Below are 16,254 nucleotides of genomic sequence, written 5' to 3'. Positions count from 1 at the left end.
ACGCAGACCGGGAAGCCTCTACGGTACCTTTCTGATTTAGAGCTCTGTCGGTTCCTTTGCGAGGCTAAACGGTACGGTTATATTCGCAATCAGATGGACATATCTTTGATACGACCACACTATCTCAGGACCCATAATAACCCGACTCTAGCAACTTCAACCTGATGAAGTCTGACACAATTATTCAATTCAGAACCCTCCGCAGATGATGCAACTTATTCCCCAAACTTGGCCTTTCCCGCTAAACGAGAACCGGGTGGGGACCGGGATAGGGCATCGTACGTTGGCCTATACAGTTGCCGCATGCGGTAATGTTACGCGCCTCTGCCGGGCCCACTTCGGCTGGACCCCGGCAACCCGCCGGCGCCATGGTTCCATGGCCGACAATGGCGAAATTCCCTCATGGGAAGTATTAAGCCCCGTTGTATCTACCTCATGCGTTTGAACTGTTGCAACAGTTCAGCAGTAGGCCTAAGGGGAGCTTTGATTCAAGCATGAGATGTCTGCACGGCAGGTCGGACAGGATATTCCTAGTTGGGTTGTTGTTAAGCGCTTCCATGAGCTATTCGTCCACGTTATTTGAACAGCCCGTAGTACCTCCCTGGTCATACATTCTACGTAGATTTTCGATCTCCTAATCTTCGATCATATCACCATGTCTCCCTCCATTGCAATCGATAACACCACCCCCGAGGTCGCCGTCGACCACACCACTCCTGCGGTCTCAGAATCCACCCAACCCTCCATCGTCGGCCGTACAAATGACCTCTTCTCCCTCGGTAACCGCACAATCGTGATCACTGGTGGAGGCCGCGGTCTCGGAATTGTCCTTGCTGGCGCCGTCGTCGAAGCTGGAGGTGACGTCGTCTGCCTTGACCTTCTTCCCGAACCTAGCGCGGACGAATGGGCATCCGTGCAGAAGCTGGCTGCCGCCCGCGGCCTGAAAGCCACATACATCAAGTGCGACATTACAGATGAGCAGTCGACCGAGCAGATCCTCAAGCAAGTTGCCGCTGAGAGCATGAGCCGGGGTATGCCCCTGCGCGGAGCGGTGACCTGTGCTGGTATCCAGCAGATGGTGCCTGCCTTAGACTACCCAGTTGATATGTGGAAGAAGATGTTGGATGTGAAGTGAGCGATCAGAACTAGATTTCACGTACGATAGAAACTGACTCTTCAGCGTGATCGGAACATTCATTCCCGCTAAACATTGCGCTCGCATCTTCAAGGAGCAAAGCATCCCAGGAAGCATTGTGATGATTGCTTCCATGTCGGGTCAAATCGCCAATCGGGTACGTCTTCTCTTCAATTTTCTGTGTAATTAGGCCTAATGATGACCCATAGGGATTAACTTGCACCGCATACAACTCCTCCAAGGCAGCTGTGCACCAGATGTGCCGCTCGGTGGCGCAGGAATGGGGTCAGTACGGCATCCGTGTGAACACTTTATCAGCAGGAGTATGTACCATCCTCCTCACAGGAATAGTATACGCGATTCTAATTATACAACCAGTACATCCGCACTGCAATGACCGATGCCCTTCTTCAGGAGAAGCCCGAGGTCGAAGAGACCTGGATGCGTGGTGCGCTGCTAGGCCGCCTCGGTGTCCCAGAGGACTTCAAGGCACCAACAGTATATATGCTTGCTGATGGCAGCGGGTTCATGACGGGCACGGATTTGAGAGTGGATGGTGGACATTGTGCTTCTGCTTGAATGATTGATGATTTGGTGCTTTCAAAGGTCGGCGTTGGGATAGACACGGATATAGAATAAATGTGTTGTCTGTGACTGATTCTATGCATGAAATTGATGCATGCAGGCTGGGGCTGTAAGGTGTATTCCCCGATCGGGTAGGAGGAAGTGGGCTTCCTGATCAGGAAAAGATAGCCACATATCAGCCTGGGGGCGTAACTTGCAGAAGATCCCAGATTGATGTGCTACGGTGGCAGCCAAATAAAGAGCTGTATAGTCATATATTGCAAATATGCTACAGGGCCATGAGTGCTGTAACTGATATAATAATGATAAAGCGGCTAATACTGATGATTTCCTTTCGTTCAGCTCGCAGATGGCATAAGATGTTGCATAATCACGTGATCCACTGCCAGCACAGAGTCTGCTTACCAGATCAAGCACAATCTCGAGCATAAATCCACTCGTTCGGTTTGGATAGATGCCAAAGTAGTCAGTGAATGTCTACTACGACCGGTCTCCTAGACACACGCTTATCAATTGGTTTCAACTTTGATACCCAGGTAAGAGGAGCAGTTGTCTTCACGAAAGGAGAGCTACGTTCGAGACTATGGCTTTCATCATAACATGGGAATAGTACGGAAGCAGGAGCTCTCTGATTATTGGATCTCAAGTTTGGCTGACTGTAAGAGGTACGTCCAGAAGTGTGCTGTATCCGTTTGCCCATCAAGAACATCAGCCGTACCGATTCTGGTAACCCAGAAGATCAGACTCATCAACCGCTCATCCTCCAAAATACTTCTTTCTACAATGTCTGAAATCAAGGCCTCGAGTCAAAAAGCGGAGCCGCCATATGTAATTTCCTGAGATTGCCCAGTCCATTAGGTAACTGGCATGCCTTTGGGCATAATACCTCATAGTGAGCGAGCCCATAAGGCCAAGAAAGGGAGGACAGGGGCGAAGGGATGAAAGCATCCAGGGTCATCCGCGGGACCTCCGATTCAATACACGAGACCCCTATTTTCCATAGTGGCCTTGATCATTCATCCCTGTCTGGCGTCCATTCTTGGTTACTCATTCCATTCCTGGTAAGAAATGTACTGATAACCTGGGCAACGGGGCCTAGATCCCAGGTGACAATGGGATTCAGTGTTCTGGGCTTGTGCGACATAAGAGCGATGTGAATGAGGGGCGGTCTATTTGGATCAGAGCTCTTCCGGGTATGATTATTTCGTAAGTTGGAAGGGCTGGCAGTTGTGCCTTGGCGTAGTCCTCTACTAGCCTGTATCAACGTTGGACAAGGAGATTTGTAGAACAAACGATTTTTGGATTCTGGGCTTGAGCAAGAAGATTGTTCATTCATGTAAGATAAACTTTGCATCAAATAGTAGATAATTATTGCAGAAATAAAAAAAAATAAAATAAAATAAAATAAAACCAACCTCAAGCGTTATATGTGATGTCAGAACCTCCTGCATGAAGGCGTCTTGATGTTTATTTTACATCATGGATGCGAGTATCAAGATTCAGGCATTGCTGTAGTGTGTTAGATTTCTTCCATCTGTAACACTGGTACTACTTAGCTGCGATAATAGTTTGTCTAACAGTCTTCCTATGGCTGCAAGTTCAGTACTCCTGGGGTGAATGGATGATGCAACTCCGTCCATCTAAAAATATATATCTTCCCTAGCATGACTTGCAATTACATATTAATATTGTCCCACTGCGACTGATACGTGCTACTACTAAGAACATCAAACGATTGTGAAATAAATTCTATCTATAGCTTTCAGGATACATACTATATATATATATATTAGTATCACGCGCCTACACCAGCAAGTTCACCCGAGCAGGCTACACTGTTCGCCTAAAGTGCATGTATTTCTGGAAGCAGTGAATCAGTTGTTGACCTGCATCTGCGGCCACGTTCCAGACCTTAAGATCCCTCCATTGCCCGAGCAATCCAGCCAATCTGCACTAATTGGGGACTACTACCATACCTCTTCAAACCTCACCTCAAGCCTCTCATAACGAGAACTGTCATGTCGATAAGAATCTACAAGACGCCCGATCATATCTAGAGGGGCAGACTGTGGTGTACATATGTAGGTGGGACAATCCCCCCTGATTCTGTGGATGTACAACCCCCAAGGAAGCCACCATCGGCCAACCCCTTCCAACATCCAGGTGTTGAGCCAGGGGGCGCAACCACCGCAACCCCTCAACCATATCAATACCCCTAAAACCCCTCTCACCTATGTTATCAACACTCACCGTCTTGTGTTCGTTGACTGATATCCTTTCACGGATTTAGCACTACTTGCGTCCGGAGTAACTACATCCCTACAGTCGCATTTTACCTAAGCAGCATGAATATGACGAGTCCACTCAGCCAGTCGACAGATCGTCCGCTGATACACAAAGAGAGACGCACCGCATCTGGATCAACTCCTCTCCCCACAGTCCCTGAAGCCGCGTCCGTCGCATCGACTCCCGAACTGCAACAAGGGGAATTCAACCCGGCTGATGGAGCAAAGCCATCCTCTCCTTTTTATCGCCATGCCACACCATCACTAGCCATCGACCGACTGAAAAAGGCCGCCAAAGCGACAACGACAAGATACAGCCCCCTTGATCCCGAAGACCCGCCGACGCTCCACCGACAGCCAGTGGAATCCACAAGCCATCGTGAGTCGAAGCTCTGGGCTCAGAAGAAACGACGCTGCGGATGGATGCAGAGACTGAGTCGGAAGCAACGCATGGCGGTTAAGGCTACGATTGCCGTCGTGACAGTTGGAACCATGGTTGCGATCGCGCTGGGGATTACTGCTGCTGTTGGAGGGGCTGTGTGGAAGTCTGATACCCAACAGGTGGTGATTGGGAGATAGGTTGATGGCTGGTGGTCAGTCTGGTGTGGGTTTGGCATGCCAAACATGTGTGTAGGGGTTTTAAGCCTCTCTCAGTGATTGCTCCAGATACACAACGGGTGATTCGGGCGAACTGGAATTGCGGCGCAAACAGGCGTCATGGGCTAGGAATGATAATCAAGGGCCGGAAAGGAGTTGCAAAGGGTATGGGGTTGTCCTTCTGTGTACATGTGAGTGAAACGGCAGGGAAAACTTGTACATAAGTCGCCATGACACACGCTCCAGGCTGTGGATACACGTATGGCGTTGAATGGATGGACTTTGATAGACCTCTTCCCATCTTGAGAGACGTGGAAGCAGTTGGTGCCTGACCCTGTTGGGGGCGGGTGCCTGGCTGCCTGAGTGGATGACACTAAGCTAAGCGGGAGTGCTCACGTGACGCACAAGAACTACAAAAAGCGATCGCGGGCGACGATCTTTCCTCCTCTTTTTCTTTTCTCTACATACATCGAAAAGCTTACACAGAGCCTGCCACGACCGTCGTCCAGCCTTCTCTACGGCGACGTGTTGCCTTCGGTCTACGGACTGATCGGCTCTGGAGAGTAATATTCCTTGATAGGAAGTTTGTCTCTCGTTGGGTCCTCTTCAGTGAGGGCGATGAGGGGTGAATGTCGATGACGGGATACATCTCATCTTAACAACAATGAATAATGAATTTGAATTTGAATTTGCAATTGATTGATCAATCAACAACGTATACCTGGATAAGAAAATAATCTCAGTAGTCGACTCGTCAAGTTCAGAACCAATTAGACGCCACGCCACACTCCTGTTAATTGAACCTTCGATTAAAGGCAGGGAGAAAATCTGCGACCTGCCGCCGAGGTTCTGGCATGCGGGCAGGAGGAGTAAGCCACGCGACGCGGCGTCCAAACTGACAGCCGAACTGGCTGGCTTCCAGTATTCACCGTCCCTGAGCTGTCTGCAGGCGTTGATGGCGTAATGGCTATCGCAATAAACTAACCTTCCTCATCAGCCGGACGGCAGCTAGGTACTGGACATCGTGTGAAGCGGCCTATGACGATCTGAGACTTTGCGTGATCCAGGCATTCCAATCCCCTGTTTTCCGCGCGATCCAGTTCCAAGGAATGCTGACGGCACAATGGGATGGTGTCTCCTGCGACGACGGGACCTGATGATGCTCTGCCCATGGGCCACAGGACCGGACTTCAACCATTCCTGAAAGCATTCTCCAGTCAACAATGTCCGGGGAGGCTTTGTTTGTTGTACTGGCGGTAAGACGACAGCATACCAAAGGAAATGTCCTCCAAAGGGGTCGAAAATAAAAGGTGCAACAGGGTCCTATGATGCTGCAACCACGAGTTATCCAAACTGCCAAAGCCTGGTCTTTCTTTTATTCGGTCAGTCTTTGGTTACATTCCTTCTAACTGATCTTCCCTTGGCCCATTGGCCGAAGTCATTCGTTGATTAAGATCTATTCGTCCCTGTATTCTATCGCTTTCGAAATCGCTATAACAATTGTAATCCTCCGGCAAAATGAAGGGACTTCAAAGTGGAATATCCATTGCCATGCTGGCTGCCATGGCCAAGGCTTCGCTGATCTCGGGAGAAAGTGGTGTGGATGGTGGCCAGGAGGCGTCGCTCCCGATCACCAATGGCTTTACGTCCACCGTGAATAAGGAGCATTCCGACGATCATTCAGTTGATGTGGACGCGAAGAATAAGGTTGTGGACGAGCATGCTCATCACGGCCACCACTGGCCTAGGGAGGAAATCAACCAGAAGGGCAGCGGAAGTAGCAACGAACATTTCTACGACCCGCACACCAATGTGAAGTCGAAGACGGTGAACGAGTCCCACGAAGGCGACCATTCCGTTCATGTCGATAAGGACGAGAGCGCTGTGAAAGGCCCTGCCCACGGCCACCCACACCACCACACGCGGTCAGAGCCTGACTTGATCAGTGGTGAAAGTGGCATTGATACGGGCAACTCGGCATCGTTGCCGGTGACGAACGGTTTCTCGTCCAGTGTCAATGAGGCGCACAGCGACGACCACTCGTCTAAGATCAACAAGGACAAAACGGTTGTCGACGAGGATAAGCACCACAGCCACCATGGCCACCACTGGGTGAGAGACGGCAAGGATTTGATCAGTGGGGAGTCAGGCATCGACACGGGCAACTCTGCGTCGCTGCCATTTACGAACGGATTTGCTTCCACCGTAAACGAGGCTCATTCTGATGACCACTCTACCGATATCAACAAGGATAAGAATGTGGTTGATGTGGAGCACCCGGAGCACCCGGAGCACCCGAAGCACCCGGATCACCACCACCACTCGGTGCGAGGAAGCGAGGACCTCATCAAGGGGGAATCAGGCATTGACACTGGAAACTCGGCTACACTGCCGATCACGAATGTGTTCACCTCTGGTGTAAATGAGGCCTACTCGGATGATCACTCAGCGGACGTAAATGTGGACAAGACCGCTGTACACCCCGAAGGCCATGGCCACCACCACGGGGTTCGAGGCAGTGACGACCTTATCAAGGGAGAGTCAGGAATCGATACTGGAAATTCCGCTTCCCTACCGATTACCAACGGATTCTCGTCCTCTGTCAACGAAGCAAGCAAGGACGACCACGCGGTCGATGTCAACAAGGATGATACGGCGATCGTCAAGCCAGGACATCCTGAAAAGCACAACCGCCCGCACCACCACCCACGCGGTGATCATGACGAACCCACTTTGATCAATGGCGAGTCTGGCATTGATACTGGAAATTCCGCCTCACTGCCCATTACAAACGCATTCTCCTCCAATGTCAACAAAGCAAGCAAGGATGACCACGCGGTTGATGTCAACAAGGATAACACGGCTGTGGTTGAGCCGGGCCACCCTGAAAAGCACTACTGGCCGCACCATCACCCCCGAGGTGAACGGGAAGAGCCCACTCTGATCAATGGAGAGTCTGGCATCGATACCGGGAATAGTGCGTCTTTGCCATTCACCAATGTGGTCAGCTCCCAGGTCAACGAGGCTAGCAAGGATGACCATTCTGTGGACGTAGACAAGAAGAAGAGCGTGTTCAACGACGCGGGTCATGCGCACCCCGATCACCACAACTTCCCTCATCCCCATGTTCCACGGGATCTGATCTCCGGAGAGTCTGGGATTGACACAGGAAATGAAGCCGTTATTCCTATCACGAACATCTTCAGCTCTACGGACAATAAGTCCTACGATGACAACCACTCTGCAGATGTCAATGTCAAGGACACCGATGTTACCAAGCCCGAGCACGTCCCTCACCATCATCATGGGCGCGACTTGATCAAGGGGGAATCCGGCATTGACACCGGAAACTCAGCTTCACTGCCTTTCACCAACGCGGCGTCAAACGAAGTCAATGAAGTATCTAAGGACGACCACTCCACAGATGTCAAGGATAAGGACACTCTTATCAAGACACCCTCTCACAAGCATCCCCATCCTCACTGGCCCCGTGACTTGATAAAGGGTGAAAGCGGTATTGACACGGGTAACTCTGCCAGTCTTCCGATCACCAACAGCTTCGGATCTCAGGTCAACGAAGCTAGTAAGGACGATCACTCCGTGGATGTTAACTCAAAAGACACTGTGGTGAAGTCCAAGCCGGAGCCGAAGCCGGTTCCAGTGCCAGTGCCAGTACATCACCCTCACGGACATTGGCCCCGTGATTTGATCAAGGGCGAGTCAGGAATCGACACTGGTAACTCTGCCAGTATTCCAATCACCAATGGATTCACATCCCAGGTAAATCAGGCCAGTAAGGATGACCACTCCGTGGACGCCGACTTGAAAAACACTCTGGTCGAGGACAAGCACAAGCCAGAGCCCAAGCCGGTGCCGGTGCCAGCCCACCATACTCGCCCTCATCCCCCTCATCCCCATCTCCCCCGGGACCTGATCAAGGGGGAATCCGGTATCGATACTGGCAACTCTGCTAGTCTTCCCTTTACCAATGGATTTACTTCTCAAGTGAACGAAGCAAGTAAGGACGACCACTCTGTCGATACAGACACGAAAAATACTGTAGTCAAGACGAAGCCAGAGGCAAGGCCAGTGCCGGTGCCAGTTCCCGTCCATGGTCATCCTTACCCCCATCACCCACGGGACTTGATTAAGGGAGAGTCGGGCATCGATACCGGGAACTCTGCTACGATTCCAATTACCAACGCATTTAGTTCTCAGGTTAACGAAGCTAGCAAGGATGACCACTCAGTCGACGCTGACGTGAAGGACACGGCTGTGAAGGGGGTGCCTGTCCATTATGCCCGCCCTCACGATCACCGGCCTCGCGATCTGATCAAGGGAGAATCGGGCATTGATACTGGCAACTCCGCTAGCCTTCCAATCAGCAACGGTTTCTCATCACAGGTAAATGAGGCTCACAAGGATGATCACTCCGTGGATGCAGACATTAAAGATACGAGAATTGACCGGCCCGAGCACGGGCATTTCCACGGACATCCCCATCTGCCTCGCGACTTGATCAAGGGGGAGTCAGGAATTGATACGGGAAACTCTGCGACTATCCCTATCACCAATGTTTTCTCGTCGCAAGTCAACGAGGCGAGCAAGGATGACCATTCCGTGGATGCTGACTACAAAGACACCGTGGTGGATGAGCCTCATCGGCACCATCACCGCGCAGATGACAGCCTCATCCAGGGTGAATCTGGAATCGACACTGGAAACTCTGCCATTCTCCCGGTGACCAACGTATTCAGTCAGGACACAAATAAAGCTTCCAGTGATGACCACTCTGTCTCTGCCAACGTCAAGGACACCGACGTGGACGCTCATCATGAACCCGCTCAACCCCACGACTCGCATGACTCGCATGACTCGCACGAACAACATGATGAAGGTGTTGATCCCATTGCTCACTCCAGCGAAGATGATACGGCTAAGGAGGTTGACTCATCAAGCTGTGCCTCACCAGTCGTCCATGAAGTTGTCCACACAGTTACCCGCACGTTGAGCGGTGGTCCGAGTCGGAACACTGGGCTATCTGATCACGCAGGACATGGGGCGCCTGTCTTCAACGAGCCTTTCACAGGAGCCGCTGATGCTGTTGCTCAATCAACACCAGCCTACAATGCACCTGAAGTCGCCGCAGGAGCCGCAGAGTCTACACCCTTTTTCAATGCCCCGGCTCAGCCTACCGGGCCCAGCATCGAGTCCATTCCCATGTACAACGCACCTGCCGAGTCCACCCCAGCTGCCGCCCCGTCTAACCCCGTTTACAATGGCGCAGCTTCCATGGCCGATCCCACTGGTGTATCAGCTATATACAACTCTGAACCCTCGGAACCAGAGCACGGCCCTGACGCCGTAGCATCCTCTGCTGCCCAACAGCCTGTGGCTATGAGCTCCAACGCCGCAATGGGCCCTGCTCCCACTGACCCCATACCCGGCAACCTGGATACTGTTGCTTCAACCATCACGATCCAAGAGGCCTCCACCTTCCACATGATCCCCGTCTACGTTCCCGCACCAACTGAAGCCTTCCGTGGAGCAGCGGACGCCAGCAGTCTTGGTCTGCCTACACCCAAGCCCAGCGGTGCTGCCGCCTTCGAGCCATCTTTCCGCTACGACTTGCCGGGACCGTCCTCCACCCCGAACCCCTCGACGAACAGCATTATGTTTACCGGCGCAGGCGCACAGGTGGCGCAGGCGCATGGTTTCTTCCCCATTGTCACTGGTCTGGTCGCCCTCCTGGCCCTCGTCTTGTAAAAGCCATGCAGCAGCAGATTATCCGTGGATCTCTTATTCCTGAGAATGTCCCATACATTTCATGTCATTCTTTTGCCTAATCATCTTTTTTTCGGATTCCTTCGTTCATAATCCGTGTCACTCGCTTTCAGCTATAATTAAATTGCATGTATCTTTATCTTTCCATTTTCGGTATTAATGCAACCATGCTTGTTGTTCTTTCACCTCCAGTCGTACACGTAGCTTGTGTTTCTATGCATTATCTATATAACCTAGTAGGTAGCTAGGCCCCCTTGCATAAACTAACTTCATCGCTTACTATGATGTGTATGCCTGCTGCAGATCTAGCCATGCGGTCCATACCAACTGGCGGTGTGCTGCAGCAAGAATTCTACTGTGATATTGGGGCCGGTCTGAGGCACTTGCGTTAGTTCAGCATGCCCTTTAGACTACCAGTTAATACGTTCCAAATAAAGTGTGTATAAAATAATCTATGCTGTGGTTGATAGCAAGACGAGTTATAACGAAAAGGAAAGAAAATAGAATAAAGAAGTGAGAAATGATGGAGGACATGATGGAAAATATGAACCGAGATATATCTCAACAGCGAAGTAGAGTTTTATCATGTTAGTACTAGATGAGTGACCGCTTAGCGCTTGATGGATATGATTGAAATGACTCGTGAGGATCGATATTCTTCAACCAGCCACATCTTCTACGTTCAATACTCGGATTATTGATATCGTGGTACAAACTATTGGTGGATACGAGATCCGAGTTGGCACGCTACAGCATGCATGCGTCGAAGCTTATGTTGAATTCTGAGTGCGAACAGAGGTCAGCACATATGCCATATATGGTTTGTTCAGATTTATACTTTATCCGGACAGGTATACCCGTTTCTGTTCAATCTATCAGATCTTAGAGAATTAATGATAGTCTTTATCAGAATGGATATATAGCAACAGATGTTTTTGAAAAGTTTGACATAGGCTGCCTTACGTATGAAAAGTCTGTCATGGCTCGTCGTGCCAGCTGTGGTGGGTCATTGATCTTCATTGTGCATACGCTTCGACTGTCCAACGGTGCAATGATTGTTCTTGGTGGGCTGGATGTTGCAAGTCGGAGAATGTTCTATCCACTTAGTCTTAAGTTGATGCCAGCGAATGTTCTGATCCGAGTGTGCTAGAGAGCTCTGTGATGTCTTGTGATATATGTAATTTGTTCGTGGCGAGAAACTTTCATCATCAAACACATCATCTTGTTATGACGAAGAGGGGTCGTTCAGAATGTCCATTTCGGTAGTGAGGAGCCCAGTCCAAGGTGCTTGTGATGCTCAAGTCCTAGAAACTGGAAACAGCAGGTTTAAAGAGTGTCTGACTGCCACTCCACCGTCCAGACGGACGTCCCAAGACTCGCAAGCAGACGGCCAAAGCGACTCAGCCCCTGATGGTGGTACAGCAGCGTGGCTAATCGTGGTGGGTGGATGGTGTGCGATGTTTTCCAGTTATGGATGGCTTCATAGTAAGTTTCTGTATGGTTTTTGAATAAGAAGGCAGGAATATTCGGGTCCACTGATAATCAAGATGAAATTCACAATAGGTATCGGCGTGTTCCAGAACTACTATCAGAATGTCATGTTTCCTGAATATTCTGCGAGCACGATCGCGTGGATCTCTTCCCTCGAAGTCTTTCTCATGCTTGCTTTAGTAAGATATAGCCTGCTCGTGGGTCTTCGTGTTCAGCATACTGATGGTGGGAGAGTTACACAGGGTCCTATTGTCGGTTGGCTGAGCGATACCTTTGGACCGCGCGCAGTCGTCATGGGGGGCTCATTCTTCCATATCTTCGGTGTTATGATGGCTTCTATATCCACCAAATACTATCAGATTCTGCTCGCGCAGGGCATCTGTAGTCCAATAGGTCTCTGTGCCATAGCGCAGCCAGTTTTGAGTGTCATGCCCAACTGGTTCAACAAACGGTGCGGATTGGCGTACGGGATTATTTCTACTTCCGCCGGTATAGCAGGTATAATATTGCCGATTATGATCAATCGACTCATTCCCAAAGTCGGCTTCGGTTGGGCCATGCGAATTGTCGCATTCATGATGTTGTTCTTTCTCATTATCGCTGCTCTCACTGTGAGGGAGCGCGTGCCTCCACGTCCAGAAGTGCTGAACAGAGAGATCCTCTTGCGCCCTTTCTGTGATGTGAAGATGGTCTTGCTTCTTGTAAGCGGCATTTTGCTAAGCTTTGGTGTGTGGTGCCCAAGTAATTATATTGTCACATCGTCAGTGGCTGTGGGAGTGCAGACCAATCTGTCACAGTACCTCGTGTCCATACAGAATGCAGGAAGGTGAGTCTCTGCCCCCACTCTTTTAATAGTACCAGGAACAATATATTAATGTACGCTGTAGTCTTTTTGGACGTTTCTTTTGTGGCGTGTTCGCAGATAATTTCGGCACATACAACAGTTATATCTTTCTCAATGTCTGCTCCGGTATCCTGGTGTTGGCACTTTGGATCCCGGTTACCAGCAACTCAGCCATCATCGTCTTTGATGTACTGTTCGGATTCACGTCGGGCGCCTACTACACTCTGCTCGTGGCATTGGTGGCACCCATAGCCCCGCCTCGAGAAATTGGATACTGGGCTGGACTAGACTTTTTCTTCGCATCCATCGCCGGACTTGTAACAGGGCCCATTGGAGGCGCAATATTAGCCCAAGATAACGGGTCTTACTGGGGAATGAAGGTCTACTCCGGCGTTCTCCTGCTTGCGGGAAGTGTCATTGTGCTGGGGACGCGGCTGCGACTGACGGGAATGGTACTGTGGGCGAAGTGTTGAGTGTCTAAAGCGTCATCGCATACTTCTGTGTATGTATGTGGTATCTCACGTCGCTGCATGGGAATCTGGTCTGATGTTATCGGTCGCCACGTGAGGTGGATGACGCATTAATTGTTTGACTGGCGTAGACTGCGACCGATACAACTGCAACTGTGCATCGCCGGATTAAACAATCATATTATGAGCACGGAAGAAGACACAGAAAAGGCCTTTATCGAGTACTATTGCACAGATGGTGGTTGTTGATGTGAAGCAGAAAGGAATTGGTTGCTGAGGATGCCTCCTGATTGGCTGGGGAGGATGCCGAATGCTGAGTCAGGAATGGCCATGGCGATGACGTTCATCAGAATAAAGATCTCTCAAAGAGCAGATCTGAAACCGGGAAAGAAGAAAAGACCGACTATGAATGGCGTACCTGTTAGAGAAGGCTGCCATGCTGCAGACCATGATGTGGTGGTGCCGCAAGGGCCGGTGATGATATGTCATGGTACTTAGTATAGCGGGTACCTTGGGGACTGACGTGATTTGCCTTCGTCTCCAGCTTCGAGAACTGCGGTGGATGGAACCATCGGCTAGATTTGGGTTGGAGTATTCCATAGATCCTGGCATGTTTCATCATCGATTTGCTGGTTTCCTGTGCTCAGATGCACGCTGGGACCCTGCTGATATCATAGCCTCATCATGGGCCCAGACTCCATCCGCGCCTGGACGGTGACATCAGATGCCAGTTCAGCCCAACTCATCAGCTATATAAACCTAAGCCGGTCTTGTGGTCTATTTTCAATTCAGAATAAACTCGATTTAACTCTTTCAATAGTCCAAACCACTCCATTCCACGCGAAAACACCACCAAGCCCAAATATCACATATACCACTCAAAATGTCTTCTGATCCTCACCGCGGCGGACGTCTCGAGGACATGGCCCCCGAGGGCACTCGCATTCCCAATGATGCAGGCATCATGAACACTATCCCCTCCGTCCCTCGCCCCGACCAACGCTCCGAAGACTCTCAGTTTGATAACTACGGTGTCGCTCACCCGACCTCCGCTTTTGCCGCCGACAACTCCACCGACATGCCTCGCAGCACAAGAGACATGGCTCCCTCAGGCGAAGTCATCACCGGAACCGGTAACAGTTTCCCGGCTGAGGGCGAGTCCAAGAGGACCTTGATCGGCACCAACCACCCTGGTGCCAAGGGAGAGTCCAGAAACTTGAAGCATTCCAATTTGAACCGCAGTGCTTATGAGCGGTTCTCCGCGGAGGATGAAGATGCTATTGGCGAGCATCAGATCAGGAACGAGTAAACGCTACGCATATCTGGATATGCCTAGCATGAACATGATGTATCATAGATGAACGAAACGATTTTTACTATTGTGCTATATTTGGTGCCTTCGTAGATTTTCTTGATCGTATGCTTAGCCTATAAATCCTCGGTAGAGTTCGTCGAGAATATCGCGCTTGCGCTTGCGGTCTGCTCGTTCGGCTTCTTCGGCTTCATCATCCGGCTCACCCTCAGGCTCCCGTGACGCCCATGTGCGAATGGTCCCGTCGCCGTGGGCTGAATACATCTCGATCCCTTCTCCTGAGGAACCGTTGCCGCGCCAAGCAAGGGCGTTGATCCTCGCAGCGCTGAGGGCACTAGAGCGTCCCTGGAACTGCTGACGACCGGTCATAAGTCCCGGTACGCGGAGGAGTTTGACAAAAGCCCCCTCTCGAAGTTCAAACATGAAGATCTCCCCGCGGTCGTCTCTCTCATTGAAATTCGGCCATAAAAGGGTTTCTTGCCCTGGAGTGACCATTCCGCGAGGTATGATTAGCGGTGCCCTTTCGGCCAGGTGCGAAGTCACACTGTTCCGCACGCGCTGACCGAAGTGCACAAGCGTATTCGCACCTGTCCCGGCATCCCAGACCCGAATCCGAGAGTCCTGGCCAGCGGTCACCAGGTGACTACCACTGGACGTCCACCGCACGCCGGTCACGGCGCCATTATGGGCTCTAGCGTGCGGTGAGAATGCTGGGCGGCTCTGGTAGGATGCTGGGATGGATCCCGGGCGTACAAGTCCGACAGCATCATCCATGTCTAGTGCAGCGATGGCTGAATTGTGGCCTCCTCGGCGGATATCGAAGAGGATTACTCTATTATCTGCCGACGCAGAAGCCAATATGTGTGGCTGATGAGGAGCCCATGATACGGACAGGACTGAAGATTCATGCCCGGGGAGACCATGCGTCGACAAGCCTGAACGTAGGTCAAGCAATCGGACCGGCTTCTCCGAGGTACCTACTGCAATGAGTAAAGGAGACCCTGGATTTGACGACAACGAATGGGTGTACGGGGTGCAATCTAGGTTGAAAGTGTGCACAGGTGTGATAGCCCCCGGCCCTAAAGCCGAAAGCTTGAGTGTGCCATCGTACGAGGTTGTCAAAATAGTAGACGGGGTGGGATCAAATGGGTATATAGAGACGGAGGTAATGGCACGTGTGTGGGCATCTTCATGCGAGGCTCTGTTGACTGATGCCACAGGCTGGTGCACATGTTTCAGATCCGAGCCCCGTGTCTCCAGATCCCAGAGATTAATTGAAGGATCTGCACCCCCAGAAACCATGCTGTCTACCGTTAACTGGAGCCAGGCACAGGATGGGTGTAACATACAATCGGCCCTCATAGTGGTCGATGGCGAGCACATTCACTCCCGCCTTATGAGCGAATACTTCATCATCAAAGACCAGTCCTGCATCCTCATGAGGATATTCATTTCCAGCCTGACTTTCTCCTAAGAGAATGTCTCTACGTGCTGAGAAGCGAATGCCAGGCGCCGGCTCGAGCTGTTGAACAAGCCGCGTGGTTTGTGCGACATGAAAAGTCGAGGGACTTATGGACCCTAAAGCCCTATTGAGAAGATACGCATTCATTCATTAGGCTAACAGAGCTGTTCCCCGAGCTCCGTGAAGATATAACCAGACAAGGCAGAGATGTTGTTGTGATCAGTAGATGGAATGACTTGTTCTCACATGACTGTAATTGTCGGAGAAAGGTTGTGCCGGAATGCCAATC

General features: G+C 50.9%; 7 protein-coding genes across 7 annotated transcripts; 5 read left to right on the top strand and 2 right to left on the bottom strand.

Moving 5' to 3' along the window:
- The first annotated feature begins 648 nt into the window (after window positions 1–648).
- On the top strand, window positions 649–1,759 carry BDQ94DRAFT_178536 (oxidoreductase, short chain dehydrogenase/reductase family). The gene is made up of 4 exons (XM_026773146.1): window positions 649–1,131; window positions 1,181–1,292; window positions 1,345–1,458; window positions 1,514–1,759. The coding sequence occupies exons 1-4, from the start codon at window positions 656–658 to the stop codon at window positions 1,712–1,714; spliced, it is 903 nt and encodes a 300-aa protein (XP_026626502.1). The 5' UTR covers window positions 649–655; the 3' UTR covers window positions 1,715–1,759.
- A 2,306-nt stretch (window positions 1,760–4,065) lies between these two features.
- On the top strand, window positions 4,066–4,584 carry BDQ94DRAFT_170108 (uncharacterized protein; the record flags this gene model as incomplete). Its single annotated transcript, XM_026771410.1, has 1 exon — window positions 4,066–4,584. One exon carries the CDS (start codon window positions 4,066–4,068, stop codon window positions 4,582–4,584), a length of 519 nt encoding a protein of 172 aa, XP_026626501.1.
- Window positions 4,585–5,075: 491 nt separating this feature from the next.
- On the bottom strand, window positions 5,076–5,331 carry BDQ94DRAFT_143182 (uncharacterized protein). The gene has a single exon (XM_026766179.1). The coding sequence runs from the start codon at window positions 5,249–5,251 to the stop codon at window positions 5,081–5,083; it is 171 nt and encodes a 56-aa protein (XP_026626500.1). The 5' UTR covers window positions 5,252–5,331; the 3' UTR covers window positions 5,076–5,080.
- Window positions 5,332–6,120: 789 nt separating this feature from the next.
- Window positions 6,121–10,704, top strand: CweA (putative GPI anchored protein; the record flags this gene model as incomplete). Its single annotated transcript, XM_026773145.1, has 1 exon — window positions 6,121–10,704. The coding sequence occupies one exon, from the start codon at window positions 6,121–6,123 to the stop codon at window positions 10,366–10,368; it is 4,248 nt and encodes a 1,415-aa protein (XP_026626499.1). The 3' UTR covers window positions 10,369–10,704.
- A 932-nt stretch (window positions 10,705–11,636) lies between these two features.
- On the top strand, window positions 11,637–13,194 carry BDQ94DRAFT_170106 (MFS general substrate transporter; the record flags this gene model as incomplete). The annotated part of the gene is made up of 4 exons (XM_026771409.1): window positions 11,637–11,871; window positions 11,950–12,056; window positions 12,120–12,703; window positions 12,765–13,194. The coding sequence occupies 4 exons, from the start codon at window positions 11,637–11,639 to the stop codon at window positions 13,192–13,194; spliced, it is 1,356 nt and encodes a 451-aa protein (XP_026626498.1).
- A 797-nt stretch (window positions 13,195–13,991) lies between these two features.
- Window positions 13,992–14,557, top strand: BDQ94DRAFT_29994 (uncharacterized protein). Its single transcript, XM_026775444.1, has one exon. It carries the CDS (start codon window positions 14,075–14,077, stop codon window positions 14,498–14,500), a length of 426 nt encoding a protein of 141 aa, XP_026626497.1. The 5' UTR covers window positions 13,992–14,074; the 3' UTR covers window positions 14,501–14,557.
- BDQ94DRAFT_29993 (WD repeat protein) lies at window positions 14,558–16,254 on the bottom strand. Its single transcript, XM_026775443.1, has 2 exons — window positions 15,853–16,254; window positions 14,558–15,806 (listed from the first exon to the last, which is right to left on the bottom strand). The coding sequence occupies exons 1-2, from the start codon at window positions 16,110–16,112 to the stop codon at window positions 14,615–14,617; spliced, it is 1,452 nt and encodes a 483-aa protein (XP_026626496.1). The 5' UTR covers window positions 16,113–16,254; the 3' UTR covers window positions 14,558–14,614.

Source organism: Aspergillus welwitschiae, assembly GCF_003344945.1.
Source record: "Aspergillus welwitschiae strain CBS 139.54b unplaced genomic scaffold BDQ94scaffold_15, whole genome shotgun sequence".
In the NCBI taxonomy this organism is placed as follows: domain Eukaryota; kingdom Fungi; phylum Ascomycota; class Eurotiomycetes; order Eurotiales; family Aspergillaceae; genus Aspergillus; species Aspergillus welwitschiae.
Note: the sequence above shows the minus strand (reverse complement) of the source record. Positions and strands in the feature narration are given on the sequence as shown.